Here is a 26,176-nt window from a genome sequence, read left to right as displayed (position 1 = left end):
ATTTATATTTTTACTCCTCCGGATCCACTATTACCCCATCGCTGTGATCCTCGCTGTGGAAGTATTACCCCATCACACCTAACATAATCCTCATTCAGGATTTATCTCCTATGCATCATCGGATAAAAAGTATGACTTTGATCATACTAGGATGATTTTTTATCTTGTTAAGTTATTTGTAAACTAGATACAGACTGCTCCTATATCATGATCCTAGCTATAGCTCAACCATAATATATCTTCTCCTATGATTCTTCTTTTTTCCCTTTCTTCCACTTTTCTTTCATCATGCATCATTCTATCATCACCAATATCATTATCATTGAAATTATCATTATTATTATTATAATTATTACTGTCATCATTATTGAAACCCAACTATACATTGCCACTTACATTAGATGTATAGTTGTGTTTCAATAATGATGACAGTAATAATAATAATAATAATCTTTTCTTTTTTCTTTCTCTCTCTCTCTCTCTCTCTCTCTCTCTCTCTCTCTCTCTCTCTCTTTCCCCTTTTACCAATATTTGTTCCTCCATATTCGTATTATTTTGCTATCAAGCTTTGCTTGCTTTGTCAACCCTCCCGTTTGATGTTTTCGATTAGTTACTTTATTCGACACAAATGTGTAAAATTTGCAATGTTTTGTTTGTTATATATTTGTAAAAATGCAAAAGAAAAAGAAAATCAAACAGAAATAAATAAATCAAATCAAATCAAATTGTCATCATCACCATTATTATTATCATTGTTATTTTTATCACTTCATTATTATAATTATTAGTCTTTGTTATTATTCTTATCATCATCATTATTATTATCATTATTGTTATTATTATTATCGTCATCATCATCATTTTCATCATCATCAGCAATATAAAATTATTGTTTGTATACTAATAACAAATATTTTAATTCAAATGATTGCCGGCGAATAAAAATTATTTATGTTTGAACTATGTGTTTTGTCTTTGCAGTTTGGTTGTGTTTCTTGTTTGCTTGCTTGTTTATTTTGTTCTGTTTACACTTTCACTTATTTGTCATAAATATGCAAAGTTTGGGTAATAATAATAATAATAATAATAATAATAATAATAATAATAATGATAATAATAATAATAATAATAATATGTCTTGTTTACCCAGGGTAGCCTCATCAGTATTCATTATGTTCTCCCTAAGGGAGTCAGCAAAGATGCCAAATTCCGATTTCTCTGACTACACCAGCATGATCATCATTCTTTTTGTATATATGAGGCCTAGAGTTGTTGGTCCCTGACCGCTTGTTTGTTTATCTTATAAAAGGACTGTTTTGATAAGGCCTTCAAAAAAAGTGTACTTAAAATAATGTCTCCCACATCAACTGGGGCCTAAAGCTTTACAGGCTTGCTTTCATGTAGGTCCCATCATATTTCCCTCAGTTAAATCAGTACTCTATGTTGACCACTTATCTCTATGTTATTTATTATGTATCATTGATTGTTATTGTGTCACACACACACAACAAAAATTGTTCTTTATTTTGAAATGTATATGTATATGTAACATGAGAAATATGAAAATAAATGAAATGAAAAAAATAGTTATTAATTTTATTTTCCTTTTGAGGCAAAGAACAATAATATCAGTGCCTGGCTCATGTTGTTCAGAAATAAACCAAACTAATTGTATTCTTTGGTAGCCAGTAGGAATTCATATTGACTAAGTACTATATAGTTGGGCATTTGGAATAAAATAGAGGCCATATGAAATAAAGTACCATTTTTAGTAAGGAATATGTTGAAAAAGAGGGCGCTAACACTCCAAATAAAGAATCTGTTTGTAAGACGCCGCTCCAGGGACATGCAAGCTTCTGTGGCGCAATTGGCTAGCGCGTTCGGCTGTTAACCGAAAGGTTGGTGGTTCGAGCCCACCCAGGAGCGGCCGTTACTTTTTTTTTTTTTTTTTGCTTGGAAACAAAACTTCAACCAAATTCATACGAAGAGTACTAACTGTTAAACGTCTACCTTGCAGTTATTTTAATATTTTTTGTTGTTGAACTAACTGATCGTATTGACAAGAATTTTCTTTTGGGGAGCCATAATATTGTACGCATACTGTCTCCACCTGAGAAACCATTGACATACTATACCTTAAAGCATATCTGCACTAGTTTGGCCAGGAGGGATTAGACCTCCCGGCAAGGTCACTGACAGGTGGTTATCTCATTAATCAGCTCTCACTCAATTAACATAAGAAAAAAAGGGATAATTGGGGACCAACGAGCACCGCTTATAGGCACTGTTTGCTATAGAGGGCGCAAGTAGCTACAAGTCGAAGAGATATATATTAGTAGTATATAGCTCTATGCTGCAAGTATAGTGCAGTCCGGCTCAAAGAAATAAACTAAAACACTTTCTCTGGTAGAGACATGTAAATACATATTTCTCATAAGTTTACCAAAATTAATCAGCTGCGGCTAGTAATTCGACTTTTTTGGTTGTGTGTAACCATGATTGTATACCTAAGTTCTATTTAGAAATGATCAAAGCATGGGAAAAGTTAGAAGGTAGAAATTCGATGAAAAGAATAATCCAATTATTTTTTTAATAACAATTCCTCATTGAAAAAGAAAAGATTAGGCCTATTGATGAGGAGTTTTTTACACGCAATATAATTTTAGTTCAAGATATTTTTGCTGAAAATGGCATGCGGTCAATATCTCATTTTCAACATTTGGGGTTAAAAGGAAACAAAATTGTTGATGTATGGAATATTGGGGAAGTTATTTTGAGAAGCGGAAAAAGGGATAACTGGAGTTTAGTGGATGTATTTTGATGCAGTTTAACAGGATTGTGAAGCTCCTGAGAGATTTATTATCGAGGAAGGTTTATGAATATTTTATAGAGAAGTTACACAATTTATTTGGTTTTGAAGATTCGTGATGGACGGGGATTTTCAGATTTTTCAAATGAGGTATGTAGGGAGATATTTTAGTAGGCCTACTCTCGGTTAACAGATAAGAGAAATTCAGTATCAACTGCTTCATGGAGCAATATATAGGCCCCCTACTATAGAGAACACTTATTCAGATTCGGCTTTGTTGAAGATAACTTCATATTGTAAACAAAAGATTGAAAATATTTACACTTTTTCTGGGAGTATGTACATGTTCAAAGGTTATGGCAGAATGTAATAGCTAAGTTTGAGCTAAGGGAATTAAGGTCTGTCGACTGGGTAAATATTCATTTAGGGTTGTCCGGTAATTTACCACGAATAAAGATATTTAATACAATTATTTTTGCAATGAAATATTGGATATATATAGATGCAGGGGAAAGTCCGTATATTGTCTTTGGGTGAGTTTAAAAAAGAAGTGTTGGAATTTAGGGGAAAAGAAAAGAATATTGCAGGTAGGGCAGGTAAATAAACATTAGGCCTACATTTTGGGAACTTGTGAAGTTTTCACTTTTTTGTCGCTCCAATTTTGGGTATTCTGAGGAGTTTGGGAATAATTATGTGTGGTATATGTGTGGAACTTGTGGAAGTGTGGTCGGGTGGTTTGTGTGTGTGTGTTTGTGCGTGTGCGTGTGTGTGTGTGTGTGTGTGTGTGTGTGTGTGTGTGTGTCGCATTGGGGGGGGGGGGGTGGGGTTAGTAGTGTGTTTGGTCGGATGGGGTTATTTGTTTTATGTTACGACTGATTTCATTTTTTGTTTTATCAATCGTACAATGTAAATGAAAATGTCAGTTTGAATTCATGTCATGATGAAAAACAACTGTATCTAATTTCTAAGATTGATTTGTATTATATTGTATGATTCCTATATACTACTTTTACTGTTTCTGAGCTGTCCAGACAAACCCTCTAGGGTTTATATACAGCAACTTAATTCATATGTGTTTGTTAGTTTTACTGTCAATATTGTACTATGTTAATAATAATTATGTAAAAGTAATATGTTGATGTTACAGTTTTTTACTATGGAATTAAATCAATACTGAACTTGATTGATTTGTATTGTTTGGAATCAATAACAAAAAAAAATATTTGAAAAAACAAGAATTGGCGTTTATTTTGTTCAATTGCATTGTATGTTTTCGTCTTTGTATTACACATTTGGAGGAATAAAATCCAATAATGTGAAGAAAAAAGTTGGCGTTCCATAGCAAGTTTTTGCGGCTCTGTTGAAAAGAGGAGGAAAAGGAGAAAATTATGACCCATGAATCTGTATCTGGTGAGTTATTCTTAATCATATTGTTATGTGAATATGTATGTTGGTTTTTTATACAACAACATTTTGTATTTTTGTAAAATAAAGTGTAAAGAATGGAAATTTCACGCATTTATTTGTTGATACTTTTTTACGTGCACGTCCCGCACGTTTGATTTTATGTAGGCCTAAGGTTTGTTTACTGCAGCGAAACGGCGAAGTTGCACACAACATTTCAAACACCACTGTACAAAACTCAACTGATTTCTTTCAAAATCAATACTTTAGTGACAATTGATGACACCTAAATACCAGTAAAATACAATTTTTTTAACTTACCAATGTTAGAAAGAATAATTTAAAAATTCAAATTGTAGAGTCTAGAGTAAAGGAGCCGGTAATCGGCCAGCTCCAGTTTTCGGCCGATTGGTTGGATGCAAGGTAAAATCACTCTAAAATACATCGCATAATAGCATAACACATATCCCCGGATACCATACCATGCCAGTGTCACTGAAGAACCACATTTGCAATGAAAAATATATCCTAAAATATCACATTTTAGCGATGTATCATGTAATCGGCGGTCCCGCTACCCGAATCTGAAAAATCGAGTATCTTACGCGTGTCTGTAAGAAATATGGGTACCATAAAATGAGCTTTATTTCAAGTATTTTTCAGATTTAGAGCCCGATTTTGTGCTAGTCGCAAGCTCAAAAGTATCTCATCGCATGTATTTAATCAATGCAGCCGCACACCGCAACGCACACACGATATGTCTGTCTAATTCAGATTCCAACTTCCGATCACTGTTGTGCCTGTCTTCGGCCAGGCGAGCACCAGGGAGCTCCGGCGTGGGATACCTGCTCCGCCCGCTTGTGCTGCACATCAGCGCGGAAACGCACGGCGCGCGCGAGCGCTTCCTATTGACTTTGTACATGCGGCCGTAAACTGAAACGCTCGGCCGATAACTGGCTCCAAAACTGTGAAAATTGAAATGAATATTGTCATGGCAATTCATGATTTTTTTCTGGGATTCTTTTTTTGTTTAAATAATAATAATATTTGCTTCATGATTTGAACAAGAAATGATAATAAATAGGAAGTAAAGAGTCCAAAAAATAGGATTTTGTCTTAAGTGGCCGAAAACGGGCTCCTTTACTCTAAGTCTACTGAGGTAGGCAAATTCATGCAAAAAAATATATTAAAAAAATTGACTTGAAAACACATCAGACAATTAGTCTGAACCGAGTCAGGAGCAAATTTGAAGAAATTATATTTTTAAATGTTGTAAAACCAAAGATATAAGAAGAAAACTGACCAAGTATCTGTACTAAAAATTGTACATGTAAAATTGGTCGTATACATTCGACAGCTGAAAATGACGCGCACGGTTGCATTACGTGCGTTCTCGAATCCAAAATCATACCTCACACACACACTCTCGCCATACCGCGAATGGTCCGTTGTGGGGATCTGGCCGGCTGAGAGTTTGCAGCGATACCAACGCAGCTTCGGAGCTCCGCAGAGCGCCATTTTAGCGGGACTCGGAAAGGTTCGAGGTGGGAAGGCAGCGGCCTAGCTTTTTGCCCAAACAACGCTAGATCGGCTGCTGGCAAAATGAAAATAACTACGATCAAAAACATCGTCGGTTTCTTAACTTTTCAGTGAGATAATTCTGAATTCTAATTGAGACTATATAATAAATTAATCAACAAAGAAACCTTGGTAGAACTCTTATAACTATAGATCTACAAAAGCTTGTTTATTTCTTCATTTGACATTTTTCGTTTTCGACCATTTTTTCGTGCGCGAGTCAATGCAAACTATGTATTACCAAACTTTCAACATGCAAGGAACGGGGAACACTCGCGGACCTCGTATCAAATTCGTTGCAAAAAAAAAATTCAAGGATGATTTTGAAGCGGTGAAGAATTTTGGCACTGCAATGCGCAGAAATATACTTGAAAGAAACTTTAAAAAATCATACCTGAATTTTCAGAAAATCGTATTTGTATTAGTGTACCTAGATGTGACTTGTTTATAACTCAGATTTTATGAACATTTGTCAGGAAAAAATGTCAATTTTTTCCGTTTGGTGGTCATTTCTAGGCTAATATTTAAAAAGTTACTTCAGTAATGGTCCCGATGTTTCTCTTATCATACTCGCATGTTATTTCTACATAGATTAAACATAGGATGGTTAAGGGTAAGACCGGATAACATTATAAAAAAGATATATCCTTCCACCCTCCCATATCCAAGTTTTGGGCTGATTATTGCCGACCCACCGCAGCAAGGCCATTCAGATTTTCGTACGGGCGCAAAGCGCCCTCTAGTGCCCCATGAATGTGCCTAACTGAGGTCTGAGTACTTTCAGCTGTCAAACTTGCCGATCAGCCACATTGGCATAATTGTGTGTATTCAAAGTGTATTTACTATTCATGTGTGCAAATGCTGCCTATTACCACATAGTGCAGTGCTAGAGGTCAATACGCATTAGCATTCACTCTCTATGGCTATGCTTTGCTGGAGTGAAGTTGCAAGCTTGCTGCTAAGCTAAGCAAACTTAGTTCGAGCTTGAAAATACATGTTTTAAAGGAAGAGAAGCTCATGTTCCTTGTCTTTGTACATGACCAAAATGACTGTGAGCCCTCCTAGATCTACACAGATTAGTACTATCTGTGGTATGATTTACGAGTTGTTGATTATTGGAAATGTTTCTGAAATTCTAGCTGCCGGCTGCCCTCGGCCCGGCCCCCACCCCAACTCCAAGAAGACGAAATACCCACAGAATTATTATGTTTAGCGTGTAGGATTACAGTTTAGAATGACTTGTGACCTGCAATATATTTATGCTGCATGAATTTCACTGCAATAAAATAATTAAACTTTCCCTTTTATTGGTTGGTTTCAGGTGATGCAGCGGGAAACATCTTTTCATTCAAAGATGATTACTTGAAGTTGAAAGCTGATCCTGTAAACTCATACCCAGAGAAAGTGAAAAATGTCAATGTACCAATTATCATTGACAATGGTAAGTTTTTTTTATTTGTTTCATATGCCAAGACGGTATGAAGAGACTGAAAGAGAAAAGAAGCTAGAGCCTAGACAAAGAAGAAGTAGAAGAAGAAGAAAAATGAAAAAAGAAGAAAGATATTAACAGGAGGAAGTAAGTGAGAGGTAGAGAGTCTGATGGGAGGTCATGTGAATATAGATAAGAAATAGAAACAAGGAAATCGAGGCAAATACCGGTATGTAATGTTGTAAAGATTGAACTAGGGGTTAATAAAATCAATAATAAAGCATACTAGATGGGACAAAAATTTATTTAAGGCTTTGAAACTGATGATATGATTGTATCAAGAGAGAGAGAGAGAGAGAGAGAGAGAGGGATAGATAGATATAGAATGAATGTAGGGGATTAATGAAAAGTGTACTGCTAATTTAATTGCTGGTTGGTACAAACAAATCAACTCATTTATTACTATAATATAATAGCTTATTATACGCTTATCAATTACATGTTTCCAATTTTTAAATATCTTTTACCGTACTAAGATAAGCATATTTTCATTTGAACAGGGTCTTGCTTTAGCAGGGTTGGTTGGGCTTCTGAAGGTACGCCAAGACTCACCTTTCGCAACATCATCGCCAGACAAAGGGGAAAGAAGGATTCAGATGCTCAAATTGGCAACGACATACCGAATGTGGAGACTGTACGATGGCTCTTGAAGACTCAGTTTGATCGAGACGTGGTGACACATTATGATGCTCAGGAGCAGATTCTTGACCATGCGTTTCAGCGATTAGGCATCGACTCAGAGGGGGCTGTCAAACACCCTATCGTCATGACAGAAACACCATGTAATCCTAATCTGTGCAGACAAAGTGAGTTTTGAATGTCAGAAAAATATCTTAAGCTCAGTTATATGAATATGATGAGTAATTTTTACATCACAAAGTGAAACATGAACATGAGCAACTTTATGACAAAAAAACAACAATATGAAGTAGACAATCCATGTCGGGTCTGCAGAGTTAGTTTATTATCTTTTGTGATAGGCTGCATAGCCCATTGGAGATTACCAGAAGAAGAAGAACTTGTGATTGAGTTACATGTATGAGAACAAAAATTAGTATTTGTTTGTAATCAGCCGGTAGTTTAGGAAAATATAAGGAGATATAAGTTCCTGCCAAATCAAAAGCTCGTATTAAATTGTTTCAGTTTAAAAATCTGTATGGTAATTTTCCTGGTACTATTTCACATTGATCCCGAATTTCCATGATTAGTCGTCACTTTTCTGTATTTTTTCATTTCTTTACAGCAATGTCTGAACTGTTGTTTGAGTGCTATCAAATACCCAATCTTGCCTATGGCATTGACAGTCTGTTCAGTCACTACTACAATTGTCCTGAGTCTGGTAAGTAGAGGGATAGTTCTAATGACTCTTTGAAATTTATGACACACATGTCAGAATACGTGAAATTACCAATTGCTTCTTCTAACTGGGTTTCTGCTGTCATCTTTGCATATAAACTGATGCGAAAGTAAATGTGGAAGCATAAGCCTAGAAAAAATGCAAGGCTTGGTCTTCACCTGATTGATGTTTTTTTAGTAAGAGAAGTTAAAAAAAAAAAACTCCTATGACTCTTTTTCTTTCCTGGAAAGGATTGGGCTTCTCAGCTAGACTTAAATTCCATCAACAAATTTCATTTCTGTAATTTTGTCTGCAGTGAATGGTTGTAGCCTAGTCTTGTCCTCTGGATTCCAGACAAGTCACATTCTACCGGTCATCAACGGTCAGCTGGACCCTGCCCACTGCCGCAGGCTGAATATAGGTGGCACCCATTTGACCGGTTACTTACTGAGACTACTACAACTCAAGTATCCTGCACATCAGTCCAGCATTAACCTGAGTAGAGCTGAGGTAGGATTTTGTTGGTAGGGATGGAAGGATAGAGGGAGCAAGGAAGAGAGAAAGAGAGAAAGAGACAGAGAGACAGAGAGAGACAGAGACAGAGGGAGAGAGAGAGAGAGAGAAGACGATTTTGGGGGGGGGGGGGGGGGGGGAGGAAGGAATGAGGGAATGAAGGAGGAGTAAAGGAGGGAGGAAGTTATATCAACAAATAAAGAGAAGTATGAAAATGGGTATACGGTAGGTCTGTGCTTAGAGAATAAAATGACAACTAGACGAAAATTCATCATTTTTCCATGTGTCACTTCAGTGTCATATGTGTAAGTATATTTATCAGGATCAATAATTTATCAGCTTTAATTGTATCATAACAGCTTTCCAAATGTAATACTTTGTCTCTTTTGTGTGTACAGGAGTTGTTGAAGGATCATGTATATGCAGCAGAGGACTGCTGGGCTGAGTATGATGACTGGTCATGCCCAGAATATTTCCAGAAACATGTGCACAAGATTCAGCTGCCTTATACTCCAGTATGTATCATTCATTCAGCTACAGTCAAACCTGCTTTAGTGACCACCTGTCTACAAAGACCACATTTTTTGTTTCCCTTGAAAATGGCTTCTCATTGAAACATGTACCTAAGCAACCTGTCTACGAAGACCACTTTTTGTGTTTCCCTTGGGCAGGCACAAAAGACAGATTTGGCTGTATAATTGTGTTTTTCTCATTATTGATCGATGTTAAATAAATAAAACAGTGTTGAATAAATTTTATAATTCATAAAATGAAATGATTGAATGATATAAAGATAGAAAGTTATGTATTCAGAATGTAGACTGATCTGGATAGCATAATATATTGTATACAAATCTTTATGTATGTAAATATAATTGCAAATTTATACAGGTCAATCCCTGTCTGAAATTATCTATTCTAATCAGAGCAAAAATTGTAAGTAGTCCGTTGAAATTGACTGTTGGGAATACATGACGATAATATAAGGTGAAGTTTAGAAAAGTACTGAAAAGGAGGAGAAGAATAAAATTGCAAATTTAAAAAGTGGAAATTCTTTCAGGCAAAATATGAATTTAGGGGTGGGGGAGGGTAGAGATTAGTGAAAAAGGAGGAGGGGGTAACACAAATAAAAATGACTTCAAGTAGTGGAGAGAGGTGGGGAATGGAGAGATTAGTTTCACTAATAAACTAATCCTTTGCCTTATGATAGCTGCCAGGATGGTCTGTAGGCAGCAAGAAGGAGAGAAGACAGCAATGTATCAAACAACTACAGGATCTTAATCTCAAGTGGAAAGAGGAAAAGGTCTGTATATTTTAATAAAAGATTTTATCACCAGAGTCTGCATATGTAACAGATAACTTGTAGAGGTGTTGTGGTCCAGTGGATAATTCTCCAGAATGTGAACCACGAGGTATGGGGTTCGAAACCTTGTCACAGCACTAATATCCTTTGGCAAGACATTATTCTACACTTGCCACACTCTACCCAGGTGAGGTAAATGGGTACCTGGCCAGAATAACTTCCTTGACATGCTGGAGCTCTGTAATGGCAGCCGTGCTAAATCCAGGATAATAACATTGGAGCACCAGGACTGGCATTGTACCAGACATGAGTGCTACATAAGACTGCGCTATTATTATTTTTATTGTTATAAATATCACCATAGTTTCCTTGATAAAAAAAAATTGTATGCACTCACATGATGGCCATAGGATGATGGTTGCTTAATGTAAGGTTGAGTTAGACACCACTTGAAGAATGGAGCAAAGGTATGGGCGTGGCAAATAGTCAGATGAGGTTTCATGGGGATTGGTCTGGATGAGAATGATTCAATTCAAATCAATCAATTACATGTACATGTAGGACAAGTGCCTGTTTTATTTCAAGATTTGTCATGACAAGTAGCAGTTTTCAAGTAAAAAATAATTCTGGTTCAAATTTTTCTTTCATCTTCTGATATTGTATTTTTTTATCAATATATGGATCAAACAAACGATCTCTATTACTGTGAGTATACCATTTCTTTCTTCGAACTAAATATTATTATTACAATTCCTTTTCCTTTCTGTAGTTATCAGCAGCCGAAGACAAGTTAAGAACCCTCATTGCAGTACAAGAGATGCAAGAAGACAGTGATGGGTCACAAAAGGTGAATTATAAATATCTACACTCAAGTTAGAACAGTAAACCATAACATTTCTGTAAGCAATTAAATGCTTCGAAGCACACATCATCTTTATTTTTTCTCATTTATTTTTCAAGTAGAAAACCTGAATGTAGAATGATTTAATCAAGATGTTGTAAACTTGATATCTCTCTAAAGCTAAAGATGTTAATGGTGAATTTACATCAGTTGGGAAGAAAGGAATTCAGAAGCCTTTTTTTTCTCTGCATATAATTTTTTTCTTCATTTTATCTCTTTCTTTCTCCTAGTAATTTTTTTCCAAGCAAGACTTCTTTCAGTACAGCATTCCTCCTCCTCTCTCTCTCTTTCTCTCTCTCTTTCTCTCTCTCTCTCTCTCTCTCTCTCTCTCTCTCTCTCTCTCTCTCTCTCACACTATGTCTCCCTCATCCTCTTTCTTCTCATCATTCAATCTCTGACTCTCTCTTTCTCTGTGGATACATTGGAATAAAGATGATGTACAATTTACACTTTGTAATTTCTCACCCTAGAAATCTCTGAAAGCTCTTGGTTTAAACACACTGGACGACCTGGCAGGCTACATAGGCATGCTGAATGCATCGGTACAGAGGTCAAAGGTCAGCTTGGGAGGTCGGGACTGCTCCATGGATCAGGTACATTGTGCTTTGTCTAGGGCACTGATTATAAGGTCTTTTTAAGACATGTTCCTCCTAAAGTTTTGTACAGTAAATTCCGTATATGAATCAAACTTCAAACATCATTCCTGGAACTAAGACTTTCCCTAATTCTAACCTTTAACCTTACCTAAAACCATTTCTCTAAATGTTGAGAAATGAAAATAAAAAGATAGAAAACAGTATAGAGAGAAAGACAATTTATAACATTTTCAGGTTCAAAACCAAGTTGATGGGCTAGTGTTCTTTGGTAAGGCATCAATTCTCGTTACCAAGCTCCTCGAAGAGGCCTTAAAGCAGTCAGTCTTCAGGATGCCTAAACATGCTTTCTTAGTAATCAGTTTAAAAAAATATACCGAACCAACCAGGTGTAATTTTGGTTTAGAATTCAGGGGCACACTTTTTATTGGATGTTTGTAAGGTACATATATCTACAATTGGCTTGCTACCATTAGTAAATGTAACGTTTTTAACAATCTTTCTTTAGCCCAAGACGGTCCAGGTCTGGCCCAAGCTGGACCTCCTAGGCTCCAACCCTGAGGCCCTGGCCCCGGCCGAGTGGAACCAGAGGCAGCGCCAGGAACTGGTGGAGGAGTTCCATCAGAACAGTCTGAGGTCTCGCTGGATCCAGAGGGAGATTGATGGCCTCCTGCAGGAGACAGCTAGGAAACTGGAAGATGGAGCCAAGGATGATGTCCTCAAGAACTGCATGGAGCAACTCAAGGAGCAAAAAGAGGTAGCTCATACCATCTTGAAATAAGGATATCAGGGGGTGTTTCACGAAGATCCGAAGTCAAACTTAACTCTAACTTGGACTTAGATATTATGGCGAGCCATTTGTAGCCTGAAAATAAAATATATTCAAAAACGAAAATAAAGTATTTTAGACTTCTTATAAATTCCACATCAAGAAAATGAAAATTCCTTGATAATAGAAAATATGAATGATTTGAATCATCATTTAATGCCTTTTAAAATAACTTCTACAAAATATTTTCATAGATGCTAATGGCTTTCCATAATTTGTAAGTCCAACTTAGGATCTTTGTGAAACACCCCCTGGTGTTAATGCTAATGAGTTTTTTGTGTTGCCTGGCAGAAGGGTGTTACCGGACATTGGATGTCCATCCAAGCAAAATATATCCCACAATTTTTTACTATTCTTTGACTACATACACATTGTTAACCGTGATATTATTATTTCAGCGATCATAACTAAACATTTAAGCAATTTGACAGAAAGTGTTCACACCCTTCTGCCGGGCATACAGTAAGTTATTGATAATCTCTTCATAATTCTGCAAATTTGTAATCCTGTTGATTTTAATGTTTAATGCTGCAAGGTATTTTTTTATTTTGTGCATTATAAAACTATAAGCAAATGAGTGGAAAAGGAAAATTCAAATTCTTTGTTGTGAGGAAATTGGCATATGACCTCATATTTTGTATTCTTGTTAAAGGTATCTTAGTAGAGTGGTTTGAGCACGTGATGTGAAATATGAAGGTGTTGGGTTCAAGCCCGGGCATGGCACTATTGTCCTTTGGCAAGACATTAATTTGTATTTGCCACTCTCCACCCAGGGGTTAAATTGGTATCTTGGAGGAAGTTATTCCTTGAATACTGTGAGAACCAAAATTGGTTGCCTAGCTAGAGCTGGGGTAATATTGGAGCACCTTGAGCACCTTTGCTCTGAGCACTGAAAATATCCATTGTTATTACCGGTATTGTGTTCATAATCATTTTTCTTTCTCTGTTACTGGAAATATTGCAGGAGCTGAATGCCTGCCACACCCAATGGCAGAACATCAAAGAGAAGCTCCTCATCTTGAAAGACATCAAGGATGCAGACTCCATGGAAACAGATCAAGAAGGTAAGTCAGGCACCAGGGGCCCGTTTCATAAAGCTTGTTATCTATAACAACTGCTAAATTTCTATGACAAATTTGTTCTCAGCCAATCAGATGCCATGATTTCAGTAGCTTAAAACGAAAGCTTGTAACTTTTTATTATTATCAAATTTCATGAAACAGGACCCAGCTTCTTAGAGCTCAATGAAGAGCTCAAGACATTTACGCATCATAGAAAATGTAATTCTGCCTCATAATTGCACATCAGTAACAAAATTGTCAATCTTGAGTAATTGTCTGATTCTCTGGAACAACTTTATACTGAGAAAATTGAAGAATAGTACAGTGTAAGACAGTAAGTCAGTTTAAAAGTTGGGTAGTAAAACTATTGAAATGGTTCTTCGTCTTCTCTCCCTTTCTGTCCTTATTGTTATTTTGTTACATTATGTTTTATGATTTCCCATAATTATGATTTGGATATATTCAATATAAAAGGGGTTATATTCAACAAGCCTTTCCTGTGCTTTTTACGATCCTGCCTCTATTATATATTACAGTGAACTTTTACTGATTTTTGTAATGTGTGGACAATAATTTATTAGGATCCGATTTAAAATGTGTAGTTTGTTTTTCTAGCAGCTTCGTGGTAAACAAATGCATCTTGCCAATAGCAGTTTTCTTTCACCTATCTGGGATCTAGCTCTATGTACATGTAGTTCCTTTGTTAAAATGCAGTGAAAAAGACCTACTGCAGATTTGCAATTATGTCTTGTAGAGAAGTTCCTTTAAAGCCCCACTGCACTAGTTTGGCCATGAGAATTAAACCTCCCTGCATGGTCACTGACAGGTGGTTATCTCATCAAATCAGCTCTCAATTAACATGAGAAAAAGAGGATCATGGGGGACTAATGGTCACCGATTAGGCATTGTTTGCTATATAGAGGGTGCATAATCCTTACGATATCTACAGTAGGGTTCTGCATAGAAAAATAGCGCATGTTTCATATTGTTCAGATCAATGTCAAAATGAGAGCAATATTGCAACATCTTCCAGGGAGTAATAGGCCATTTTTACAAAATCTCTAGTTGCTAATTGGTTACGGTAAATATGTGTCAGTGTTATGAAGACTGATACATTTTGTTATTTATTTTGTGTTGTATTCAGGTGAGAGTGAAGAACAAGCCACCGACGACCAAGGCTCAGAATGGGCTTACATTCAAGCTATGGTGAGTGAAATATTGACATTTTGTTCCTATTTTTGGGCTCCCTGCTGGTACACTATAGTCCTAATATCAGCTTCAAACAATAATTCTGTGAAGAGATATGGCAAGTTTAAACACGCTCTGTATAATGAAAAAGTGACTTGGGAGTAGACTACTCACACTGCTCAAAAAAAGTAAATCTAATTTTAAAGGAATAAAAATCCTAAGAGAAGAGGCGTAAATATTCACTTCTGAATGACAAACGCCTATAAACTAAAACAACAACAACAACAACATGGCATAGATATTCATAAATACATGCCAATAAGACTAAAATAACAACAACAAGTCTGAGGTATTGTTTCTATACACCCTCATTTAATTTCTTACATGTGTGTGATCTTTTGCTTTTTGTAAAATTGCTAGCTTCTTCAGACAGTTTTGGGTAAAATTTTATGGATTGTGAAAATTAGTTCACAATTTCTATTTTTAAATATTTAAAAGCTCTGTATTTGTTTTTTTTCTTCTCAGGAGGATGATGCTGAAGGCTTCAGTTTCCAGGCTGAGCAAGAGGTTCTCTCAGAGTTGGACAAAATCATCTCGGTCTTTGACCAAGATTTTAATAAGTGAGTCTTGCATGAAGAGTGGATTACCATTTTGTCAGGCTAATTAAATCATATGTTTTCGGGTTGTCAGACCGTCCGTCCGTACGTCCCGTTCTGATCGCGTTATCTGAAGAACCGATTGATGGATTCCTGCCAAACTTTGATCATGTATCAGATTTTGGGGTCATGAGGTCAAGGTCAAAGGTCATGCGGCTCATTATGTATGCAAAATAGCTTGTGATCGCATTATCATTAGAACAGATTGATGGATTCCTGCCAAACTTAGATCAAGTATGTATCTTGCAGAGCCAATGAACTGATTAGATTTTTGGATCAAGAGGTCAAAGGTCAAAGGTCACAGGGCTCATTGTGTATGCAAAAACAGCTTGTGATCGCATTATCTCAAGAACAGATTGATGGATTCCTGCCAAACTTAGATCAAGTATGTATCTTGCAGAGCCAATGAACTGAGTAGATGCTTGGGTCATGAGGTCAAAGGTCAAATGTCATTGGCTCATTATGTATGCAAAAATAGCTTGTGAATGCATTCTCATTAGAACTGACAGATGGATTACTATTTAACTCAGGACATCTTGCTCAAAGATTTATTCAGTTCTTCAGTTCTTCCGCTCCAAGGTTCAGAAGATCCAGGACAGTCTCACTCCTGACTTAACTCCACCTGATCCTGTCACGTCAGCATCCCTCGAGACGATTCAACCTACCACCTCCGATGAGATACAATTACTGCTTCATAGATTGCCAGCTAAGTCGTGTAAACTAGACCCTGTCTATACTGTTCTCGTTAAGGATTGCTCCTCTTCATTTGCATCTGTTATCTCACAGATTGTCAACTTAAGTATTGTTCAGGCATGCGTACCTTCTGTTCTTAAAACGGCACACATTCTTCCTTTACTGAAGAAACCCAATCTTGATTCTGAATTACTAAGTAATTACCGTCCAGTTTCTAATCTCCCGTTTTTATTTAAAATACTTGAGAGGGTGGTGTTCTCTAGATTAAATGATTACTGTCTCGATAATGACCTCCTTGACCCATTTCAATCTGCATACCGTCCCCACCACAGTGTAGAAACCCTCCTTGTTAATGTATCCAACTTTATACTCCAGGAGATGGATGGCGGAAAAGTAACTGCTATGGTACTCCTTGATTTGTCTTCCGCCTTTGACACTGTTAACCACACTGTTCTGGTGAATACCCTCATGTCACTCGGTATTAAAGGTCAAGCCCTGGAATGGTTTAAATCATACCTGTCATGCCATTCTCAAGCTGTCTTGATAAACGGCTACCTTTCAGATTTTGTACCACTTACATGCGGAGTTCCACAAGGCTCTGTGGGCGGGCCCACGCTTTTTTCGTTATATTTAACGGGTTTGAAGAGTATTTTTCATCGCCATTCTCTCTCTTATCATGTTTATGCTGATGATATTCAAATATATACTTCTTTCAAACCCAATCAGAGCAATGCAGCCAGCGCTATCCATAACATTGAGACTTGTGTACAAGATGTTCATAATTGGTTAAACTCACATTCACTGAAATTAAATCTCGCCAAATGCGAATTTATAATGTATGGTTCTGAGACTCAGTTAGAGAAGATTTCTTCCATCACTTCAATTACTCTTGCTGGACATGAAATTACCCTATCTAATGTATGTCGCAACCTTGGTGTGTTTCTCGACTCAAACATGAAAATGTCTACTCAAATTCAATATGTCTCAAAATCAGTACGTTATCAGTTACGCAATTTGGGTTTTATTCGTAAATATCTTAACCGTGGTGCCACTGAGAAAATTACTCATGCTTTGATTTCTTCTCGCTTGGATTTTGGTAATGGCCTTTTGTTTAGTTCGCCTCACAACCTACTCGCAAAATTACAAAGATTACAGAATGCTGCTGCTCGTGTCGTGACCCTGTCCAACAAGTACAGTCACATCACACCAGTCCTCAAATCACTCCATTGGTTGCCCGTAGAAAAATGTGTTGTTTTCAAGATTATTTTGCTATTATTTCACTGTATACATGGCTCTGCTCCGCAGTATAACATCGGCTTGATTAAGCATTACTTTCCTTCTAGACAGCTACGTTCTCAAAACTCTGGCTTACTTGTTACTCCTAGGGTTAAAACAAAGTGGGGGGAGCGAACCTTCGCTCATGCTGGGCCTTCGTTATGGAATACTCTCCCTCAATGGGTTAAGAATAGCAGTTCTGCTGAGGTGTTAAAAAACAATCTTAAGAAATATCTGTTTAATTTAGCTTATAATTGATTACCATTACCTTTCATGTCTGTACCTTTCTTATTGCACTTTGTATAAAATGTATCATGTATGTATTTCATCTTTTGCACAAGCTGCGCCTTGAGCATTTGACTGTCAAGTGGATTTGGCGCCTTATAAATCATATGTATTATTATTATTATTATTATCTTGCAGAGCCAATGAACTGAGTAGATTTTAGGGTCATGAGGTCAAAGATCAAAGGGTCATATATGTATATGAGAAATTGCTTGTAATCACGATATTCTGAGAACCTGTTAATGAATTACGATGAAACTTGAATTAAAAAATTTCTTCTGTTTTGGTTTGTAAACTTGCTCTATGACGGAGGCATCATTTTCGACTGCGCGCAGTCGAAGTTCCATCTAGTTATATATCATTTTGAGAATTTCCCTATTAAATCAGTTTTGCCCAAGAGAGCCACTTGGTATTGAAGATGATTCAAGGCCTTATGTCAATTTTTCTCTCTTAAACTGCATGTATTATTCGAAACATGATGTGCCTTAATCAAGGGAAATAGCAATACACCTGGCTACTTCTCCCCCCCCCCCTTCAGTAGTAGAAATTAAGTAGGCAATTATTTCTAATCTTCATGCTAGCATTGTTCCCACATGGCATAATAAAAAAGTGCTTACGGTAAAAAGCATTACATGAATGGAAAATTGAGAAGAAATATATTGATGTGTGCAACAAAAGCCGACCAGTGGACTTATTTTTGTCTTATAAGATAAACAGAAATGTGAGGGGCACTTGTGTCATTTTTAGTACCGAGACTCTTCATACTCCTTTAGCATCCCCTGGGATGAATATATGTATATGTGCAATGATTTATGAATGTACCAGTAGCTAATATTGTTAATATTTTGATATGTATTCAGGTTAGGTTTAGGTTTAGAGATAGCTATAGTGTTGAATCCAGATTTTTGAGTTGGGAATTGCATACAGTGTATGTTAATGTATAGAAATGACAGTTGAGTACTTGTTTTTAGCTCATGTATTACACAATATTTCTGGTCACTGAAGTTCTTAAAAACAATTTTTCATAACTTAGGCTAATAAATTGTATGAGATATGCTGGGGCAACCATTGATCTTTGGTCAATTGCTAATTCTATCTAATTCTTAATTTCAAACATGGACTCTTTACATATCTACTTGTAACCGTTACCTAATACCTCACCCTCCACTCATTCCTAAATCTAACCGTAAACCTAGACTACAAAGCAAGTGCAATACGAGCCCTGAGCCTGTAGTTTTTCTGAAAGTAAGCATGGAGCAGTTGTCTTATGTGCATACATTGGATCATCTGCTAATCTTATACAGAGAAAACAGATCCCCAGTGAGCCAGCGAATGACCTTTGACCTTGCGGAGTACTACCAGCTGGCGCTTGGGGTGGAGAGGATACGTGTTGCGGAGACGTTGTTCCAGCCGAGCATCATGGGATTGGAGCAGGGCGGAATGGCAGAGACTATGGAGTATGTGCTACGGCAGTACGAACCTGAGACGCAAGACAAACTTGTTCAGGTGAGATGTAATGTAGTGCAATTATCCCTCTTCTTTCCTTTTTATTTCTCTCTTATTTGATTTTGCTCCTTTTGTCTTCTCTCCTCCCCCCCTTTTTTTTAAGGCACAGTACTGTCACCAGTTGTGGCGGGGTTTGACAGTTTGGGGTCATTGATTGTCAGAATATACCATACTGCTTGAGGAATCACCAATAGGGTGAACATGCTGGTGATTTCTTTGTTTTACCTGAAACGTTGCTCTGGATGGGGAGAAGACAAAAGGAGCAAATAAATTTAAGAGAGAAAGAAAGAAAAAGAGAGGGAGAGGAAAGATGACATTCCCTTTCTATGTTTTCACACTCTTCCCTCACTCTACGATAGTCTTGATTCATTCTCACATGTTATCCACCTAGGAAGACCGTTCCCCCCCCCCATCCCTCGCTGTGCCAATCGTGCCCCCTACCCCTGCAGAAAGCACCTTCATTAGATGTCCTGCACATGTGTGTTGACTACTTGCATATGCCTTCAGAGCTCATTTGTTTAATCTATGTTTTGTCTGTTACAAGATACAAGATATTTTATTTGGTCTTTGCAAACAAATTACATAGAAATTTGGTTTCCACTGGCGTTACAGTAATATTCAAGAAAATACATAATTACAAGAAATAAATACATCACGTTTATAGAAATAGATGAAATAAGGAACAAATACATGCAAAAGATAATGAAGTGACAAAAAAGGTTATTGGTACTTCAAATCATGAGTTTCAAAATTAAGCCTTGGTCATTGGTATTTCAAATCTTAATAGTTGTTAAGAACAGAGTCGGGAACAAATGAATATCTGAACCGTGAAAGGCGGGTTGGGATGGGGCGAAGTCGGATACTAGAACGATTAAGTGAATGAAATAAATGAAATGGATGGGTATTGGATACTCTTGAATTCTGGCTGGACCCATGCTACTCCAGTCTATCACGTCAAACCCCAATGCTATTTCTTGTGATCTTTTTTTTCACAGAATGTATTTGTGACTGGAGGTAACCTAAGCTACCCTAACATGGTGGAAAGGATAGAGCATGAGCTGAGGGCGATGAGACCCTTCCAGTCTTTATTTAATGTCAAACGAGCAGGTGAGAAATATTGGAGTCGTGATGGAAACATTTTCTTTGGATTGGTCCCAAAGTTCTGTCTTGCTTTAAATTCAGCTTAACCAGTAGGCATAGTCCTTGGCTTTAAGTGAATATGAACAGAGTGAAACCTAAACGTCATATCCCTATTATTTGTTTTCTAGATTCAGGTTCTTGGTAGACTTTTGTTGTTGGCAGGTTTCAGTCAACTTAGGACGTAAACATGAACATCCTGTTTGGAGAAATGCAGCTTTCTGTTGTGTTTTAGCTGTGACTACTTTAAATTAAATTGATTAAGTTTCTTATTCTCTGATCATGAAGATGTCTAAGGAGGAAATGATTTGTACACTTTGTGATAACATACTTATAAATCTTGATGTGTGAACTTTGTGAGCGGGCATTCATCAATCCTTAGTTACCAATTTATTAGCTATGTTTTGAAGCTGTAATTTCCCTTGTTTGTTTGACTGTAAAGAATATACTTGCTCAATCAATTGCAATAAACAAATGTTAAATCATCTTGTTGCTAGGTAACCCCTCACTGGATGCATGGTGTGGAGCAGCAAAGTGGGCCTTGGATACCACCAACCTTTCATCATTCATAACGAGGAGCGAGTATGAGGAGAAAGGGGGAGACTACTTGAAAGAGCATCCAGCGTCAAATAGATTCCTTGCTAGCCCTTTATATGCTGCTAGAAGATGACAAGGTATACACACAGATACCTACCAACAAGTCAAAGCCACCAGAAGGAGGGGTATAAGGAGAAATGAATTGACTTCTTGAAAGAGCATCATGCATCCTTCCCTTGATCCTTCACTAGCGCTGTCTCTGGAGCAAGGAGATGACATGATTCCTAGAGAACATCAAACAGTCAGAAGGAGAGTATAAGGAGAAATGAATTGACTTCTTGATAGAGCATCATGCATCTACTAGGTCCTTCACTGGCGCTGTCTCTGGAGCAAGGAGGTGACAAGATTCCTAGAGAACACCAAACAGTCAGAAGGAGAATATAAGGAGAAATGAATTGACTTCTTGAAAGAGCATCATGCATCCTTCCCTTGATCCTTCGCTGGCCCTCTCTCGGCAGCAAGGAGGTGACAAGATTCCTAGAGAACACCAAACAGTCAGAAGGAGAGTATAAGGAGAAATGAATTGACTACTTGATATAGCATCATGCATCTACTAGGTCCTTCACTGGCGCTGTCTCTGGAGCAAGGAGATGACACGATTCCTAGAGAACACCAAACAGTCAGAAGGAGAGTATAAGGAGAAATGAATTGACTTCTTGAAAGAGCATCATGCATCCTTCCCTTGATCCTTCACTGGCCCTGTCTCTGGAGCAAGGAGATGACATGATTCCTGGAGAACACCAAACAGTCAGAAGGAGAGTATAAGGAGAAATGAATTGACTTCTTGAAAGAGCATCATGCATCCTTCCCTTGATCCTTCACTGGCCCTGTCTCTGGAGCAAGGAGATGACATGATTCCTGGAGAACACCAAACAGTCAGAAGGAGAGTATAAGGAGAAATGAATTGACTTCTTGAAAGAGCATCATGCATCCTTCCCTTGATCCTTCACTGGCGCTGTCTCTGGAGCAAGGAGGTGACAAGATTCCTAGAGAACACCAAACAGTCAGAAGGAGAGAAAGGGGATGACCGTGCGAGGGAGCCCCATGCATCAACTAGATTTGATCCAGCCCTTGTGGTACATGATACATGGAAAGAATGTGGAGCAACAGGATGTGAAATGCTGAAACGGATGGCTCAAGTCCGAGGTACTTGGAGAGACACTTGATGTAGAATTCTGATTGGGTCACTGAACCTGTCATAAACTGACTTATCACTATTGATGTTGATGATGACCTGAGTACAACCAAGCAATCAAAATTAATATAAAGTAGTGAGCAATGATGGACGTATATTCAACATTTATTTCAGGGTCGGTCCCCTTGTAAAATAATGCTTTGATCACTGGTTGCGGCTACCCTGTTTAAAAAATACTAAACTTGTGAATTATTAACCTTTGCAATTTGATCCATTATTATAATATTGATAATAAAAATGGTACTTATAAAGCATTTTCTACCGATGTCTCTGATCGAAGCGTCTAAATAATAATCAACCACATCTTTCCATTGAGATACTGCATAAAGTGTTGCTACAGTATATGCTCATGCAAGGAAAGAAATCTAGGACAACTTCTTTAGATTTAGACCTACAACTGGGCCAAAGCTTTTACATACAACTTCACTACTTCCTGCCAACTTTTCAGTGTTCAGGAAGATAGACCTAGTTTGGGCTTGAGTGATGTATGTATATACCGTAGTACGGTATGTATTTCACTCATCACTCTGAAACATTTATATATGTAACTCCTAACAAGAATGAGTGCAGTTGTGAAAGTGTGAGTTAAATAACTTTCTTCCAGATGTATATAAACCCCTATACACTCTCTACCAAAATTGTTTGTCACATGTCATTTATTTGTAACCTTGAACATTCAGTGTAAGTTTTGATAGATTCTGTGAGAATCACAACTCAAGCTTACCTGAATCTTTAATGTATGATTGAAGAAATGTTTTATGAGGATTTTTGTAATAAAATGAGTAATCATGTCCAAAGTTTGGAGTCTTGCCCTTTTACTTCTAGATTTTTCTATAGTAGAGAAGAGGCGATTGACATATCGTGCAAGTAAGCAGGCCTGATAAAAACCCCGATTGAAATCGGTTTCTCGATTTTTTTCCAGATTTTTTATTTCTTCCTGATTAATTTTTTTTTTCTTCCCCCTCTTTCATCCTGATTTTACTGATTTCCCCGTTATTTTCTCTAATTTTCCCTATTTTGCCCTATTTTTCCCCCAGTTTTCTTACTCGAAAGGGGGGAATGTTGTTAGATGCCATTTTTTCCCCGCAAATCCTCTTCCCCTTTTTTCTACTCAAGGGGGGCGTGGTTGAGGGGAAAACAATAAACCTATTTTTTTTAGTGCTCACTATCACCCCTGAAGTAAGGGAGAATGAGAGAAGAGAACAAAATAGAAACAAGATTAAAACAGAAAAGAAACAGGTAGAGAATAGAAAACTTGTGAAGAACAAGGGAGGAATGGAAGAAAGAAGTAGAGTAGGAAAAGTGAAAAGCAATCAATGTGTAAAGAGAGCGAGATACTATAGTTTTCAAAGATTGTCAAGTGATGGGGGAAAGAGTAAGAGAAAAGAATAAAGAGCAAGAGTGAGAAAGAAAGGGGCGGGGGAGAGGGATAGAGAGAGTGAAAGCTCGTTCAGATATGGCATGCTAAACCACCAGTTTTCTCACATGTATATTAATAGAATTCTACATCGTGTCCATAATAAACGTCCGCACCCCGGTTACTTAAGCTCACGCACGCCAGCTATTCTCCACTCCTGACGACGGATAGTCAACCTGTTCGAAGCGACGAGCCACCTCATCCTCTCCAAGCGCTATAGTTCTCCTTAGAACTATAAGCTAAGAAAGATAACAAACGGTCCTTTTCAGGACTACACACCCCCAAGAAAGATTACCGAGTCAGTCCTTTTTCAGGACTCCTCAACCCTCTCTCTCTCTCTCACACGGTGCACCCGCAAGCCTACTGTATAATAAACATTGTATCACTGGAAGAAAATAAATGGTAACTGGGCTCAGCAAAGGTCCTACTCGTATTCTCTGAGCTCTTTGTATACAGAAATGTGAAGCATATTACACTAAAAAGGAAACCAAAACCTTCATACTAAGTTACTTTTATTGTAAAGTTTAAAAGATTTGAATCAAATCAGTGAAAATTTGAACAAAATCGGGCAAGGAATAAGAAAGTTAGAGCTTTTTGAAATGACTAGTCACTAGAGGGCGGTATTCAATTTGATGACATCATCTGTGAACAACTCTCCATGCCTTTTGTACATAAAATTTCACAATTTTTTTTGTTTTCTTCGTATTTATTTGTGTTCTTGATCCGACTTCATAACATATGAAGTAGAATATCATTTTGCATTCTATATCTTGCTTTCAGGGGAGTAGATTATCTCAAGAAAAACATGAAATTTGATGTCCACAGATGATGTCATCAAATTGAATACCGCCCTCTAGTGGCTAGTAATTTCAAAAAGCTCTTACTTCCTTATTCCTTGCCCGATTTTGTTCAAATTTTCACTGATATTTTTCAAATATCTTAAACTTTACAATAAAAGTAACTTGGTATGAAGGTTTTGGTTTCCTTTAAAATTAATAAAATCCCAGCGAGGTTTACTGCCGCATATTTGAGCAAGGCTTGAGAATGAATGTGAGTGACAGAAAGAGAGAGAGAGAGAATGAAACACAGAAAATTGTAAAAGTATTGCAAAAGAAGAGAAGAAGAAAGAGAATAAGAGACGGGTTTAGAATAATTCTGTACTTGTTTATTAATCATGAAGAAGACAGGACTTGCAATAAATTTAGATTCTGGCAACCAAATTTCAATTGGGCCTTTCAAAGGCATTTATTACAGTAAACAATTGTAAACAGGCTTATAAACATTTTCCTGTTCAAATACATGATTACAAGTCATCCAATTCAGAAAATAATCAATCTTAATCGGAGTGAACATAATGAATGATACAGGCATGGGAAATTCAAATTTAGAAAAGGAAAGCAAGATTAGGAATCAATTCAAAAAAATTAAAATGACAGGAATAAATATTTTAGAGAAATCGAAAAGCATGAAAATAAATAGATGCAATGTGTCTTTTGTAATCAAATACAATTTTGACAATAAAAAAATGATAGTATCATTTTCAAACGGTAGAAATATCGACATTTCACTGGACTACAAAAAAAGAACGTCTAATATTACGAATTCTCCCAAAAATTTGAGCAAAAGCTACATAATCTTTCTGATCCTATTAAGAGTTGCAAGCAAGATGCATTAAAATAATAAAAAGCCTTACTTTGAACTCCAAACTAAAATGTTATCTATAATGAATTGATCAAGAATTGTTTATCCTTTCTTTTGAAAATAACGGGTTACTCTTCCAATACCTTTAAAAACATGGCTAAGAAATACTAAAAAGCTTAAAGAAGATTAAAAATCAAAGATGGGGAGAGCAAGATTTTAAGACACAAAGATGAATGTCACAAAAACTTAAGGTCCTTAAAAATAATAGAAAATAAAAAGGTCTGGAATACATGTATCTGGAAAGCATTGCGGTCAATCGCATAAGGCTTCAAGTGTTACGAAGGACAAAAATGAAAAACTGAAACCTTGGAAGTTGTCGAGTTAGAAATAAAGCAATGTTTCACTGTGTATGACTTCACACAAGCACCTTAATACTGTCAAACTGTACAAGATTCTGTCCATACATGTACATCAAAAAAACTTGTTGAATGAATTAAACTTCACTTCTCAAATGAGAAGCTTAACATGCACTTCACCGTTGTTACAATAAGCAAAGCAAATCAACCAGCATTATCAAAACTGACTACATTATCTAGTTATGTACAATACTATGTACCCTAGATATTATTTACAACACAATTACATCACAACTTATTTTTGTATGTACAAATCCGTTTAGGTTCATGTATTCCAGCAGAATGTAAAGTCATCTCAAGGTGCATGAGGAGGGTATAGGAAACCTGTATGATAAACAAAATAAGCTATCCTAG

General features: G+C 36.9%; 1 protein-coding gene and 1 non-coding gene across 3 annotated transcripts; both read left to right on the top strand.

The window, feature by feature from the left end:
- Positions 1-1,852: 1,852 nt before the first annotated feature.
- TRNAN-GUU lies at positions 1,853-1,926 on the top strand. Its single transcript has one exon. It is a non-coding gene; the product is annotated as a tRNA-Asn (tRNA).
- A 2,191-nt stretch (positions 1,927-4,117) lies between these two features.
- Positions 4,118-23,145, top strand: LOC579001 (actin-related protein 5). 2 transcript variants are annotated; one of them, XM_030997660.1, is made up of 16 exons: positions 4,118-4,219; positions 7,113-7,232; positions 7,781-8,086; positions 8,524-8,619; positions 8,933-9,126; positions 9,528-9,644; positions 10,340-10,432; positions 11,202-11,279; positions 11,804-11,926; positions 12,435-12,683; positions 13,720-13,819; positions 14,961-15,022; positions 15,530-15,624; positions 19,218-19,419; positions 20,415-20,526; positions 21,054-23,145. In XM_030997660.1, the coding sequence occupies exons 1-16, from the start codon at positions 4,198-4,200 to the stop codon at positions 21,224-21,226; spliced, it is 2,142 nt and encodes a 713-aa protein (XP_030853520.1). In that variant the 5' UTR covers positions 4,118-4,197; the 3' UTR covers positions 21,227-23,145. The 2 variants fall into 2 exon arrangements, with proteins under 2 accessions (XP_030853520.1, XP_030853521.1); XM_030997661.1 differs by lacking the exon at positions 11,202-11,279.
- Positions 23,146-26,176: the final 3,031 nt, after the last annotated feature.

The sequence above is a fragment of the Strongylocentrotus purpuratus genome, unplaced genomic scaffold (genome assembly GCF_000002235.5).
Source record: "Strongylocentrotus purpuratus isolate Spur 01 unplaced genomic scaffold, Spur_5.0 spur5_scaffold_4, whole genome shotgun sequence".
Taxonomy (NCBI): domain Eukaryota; kingdom Metazoa; phylum Echinodermata; class Echinoidea; order Camarodonta; family Strongylocentrotidae; genus Strongylocentrotus; species Strongylocentrotus purpuratus.
Note: the sequence above shows the minus strand (reverse complement) of the source record. Positions and strands in the feature narration are given on the sequence as shown.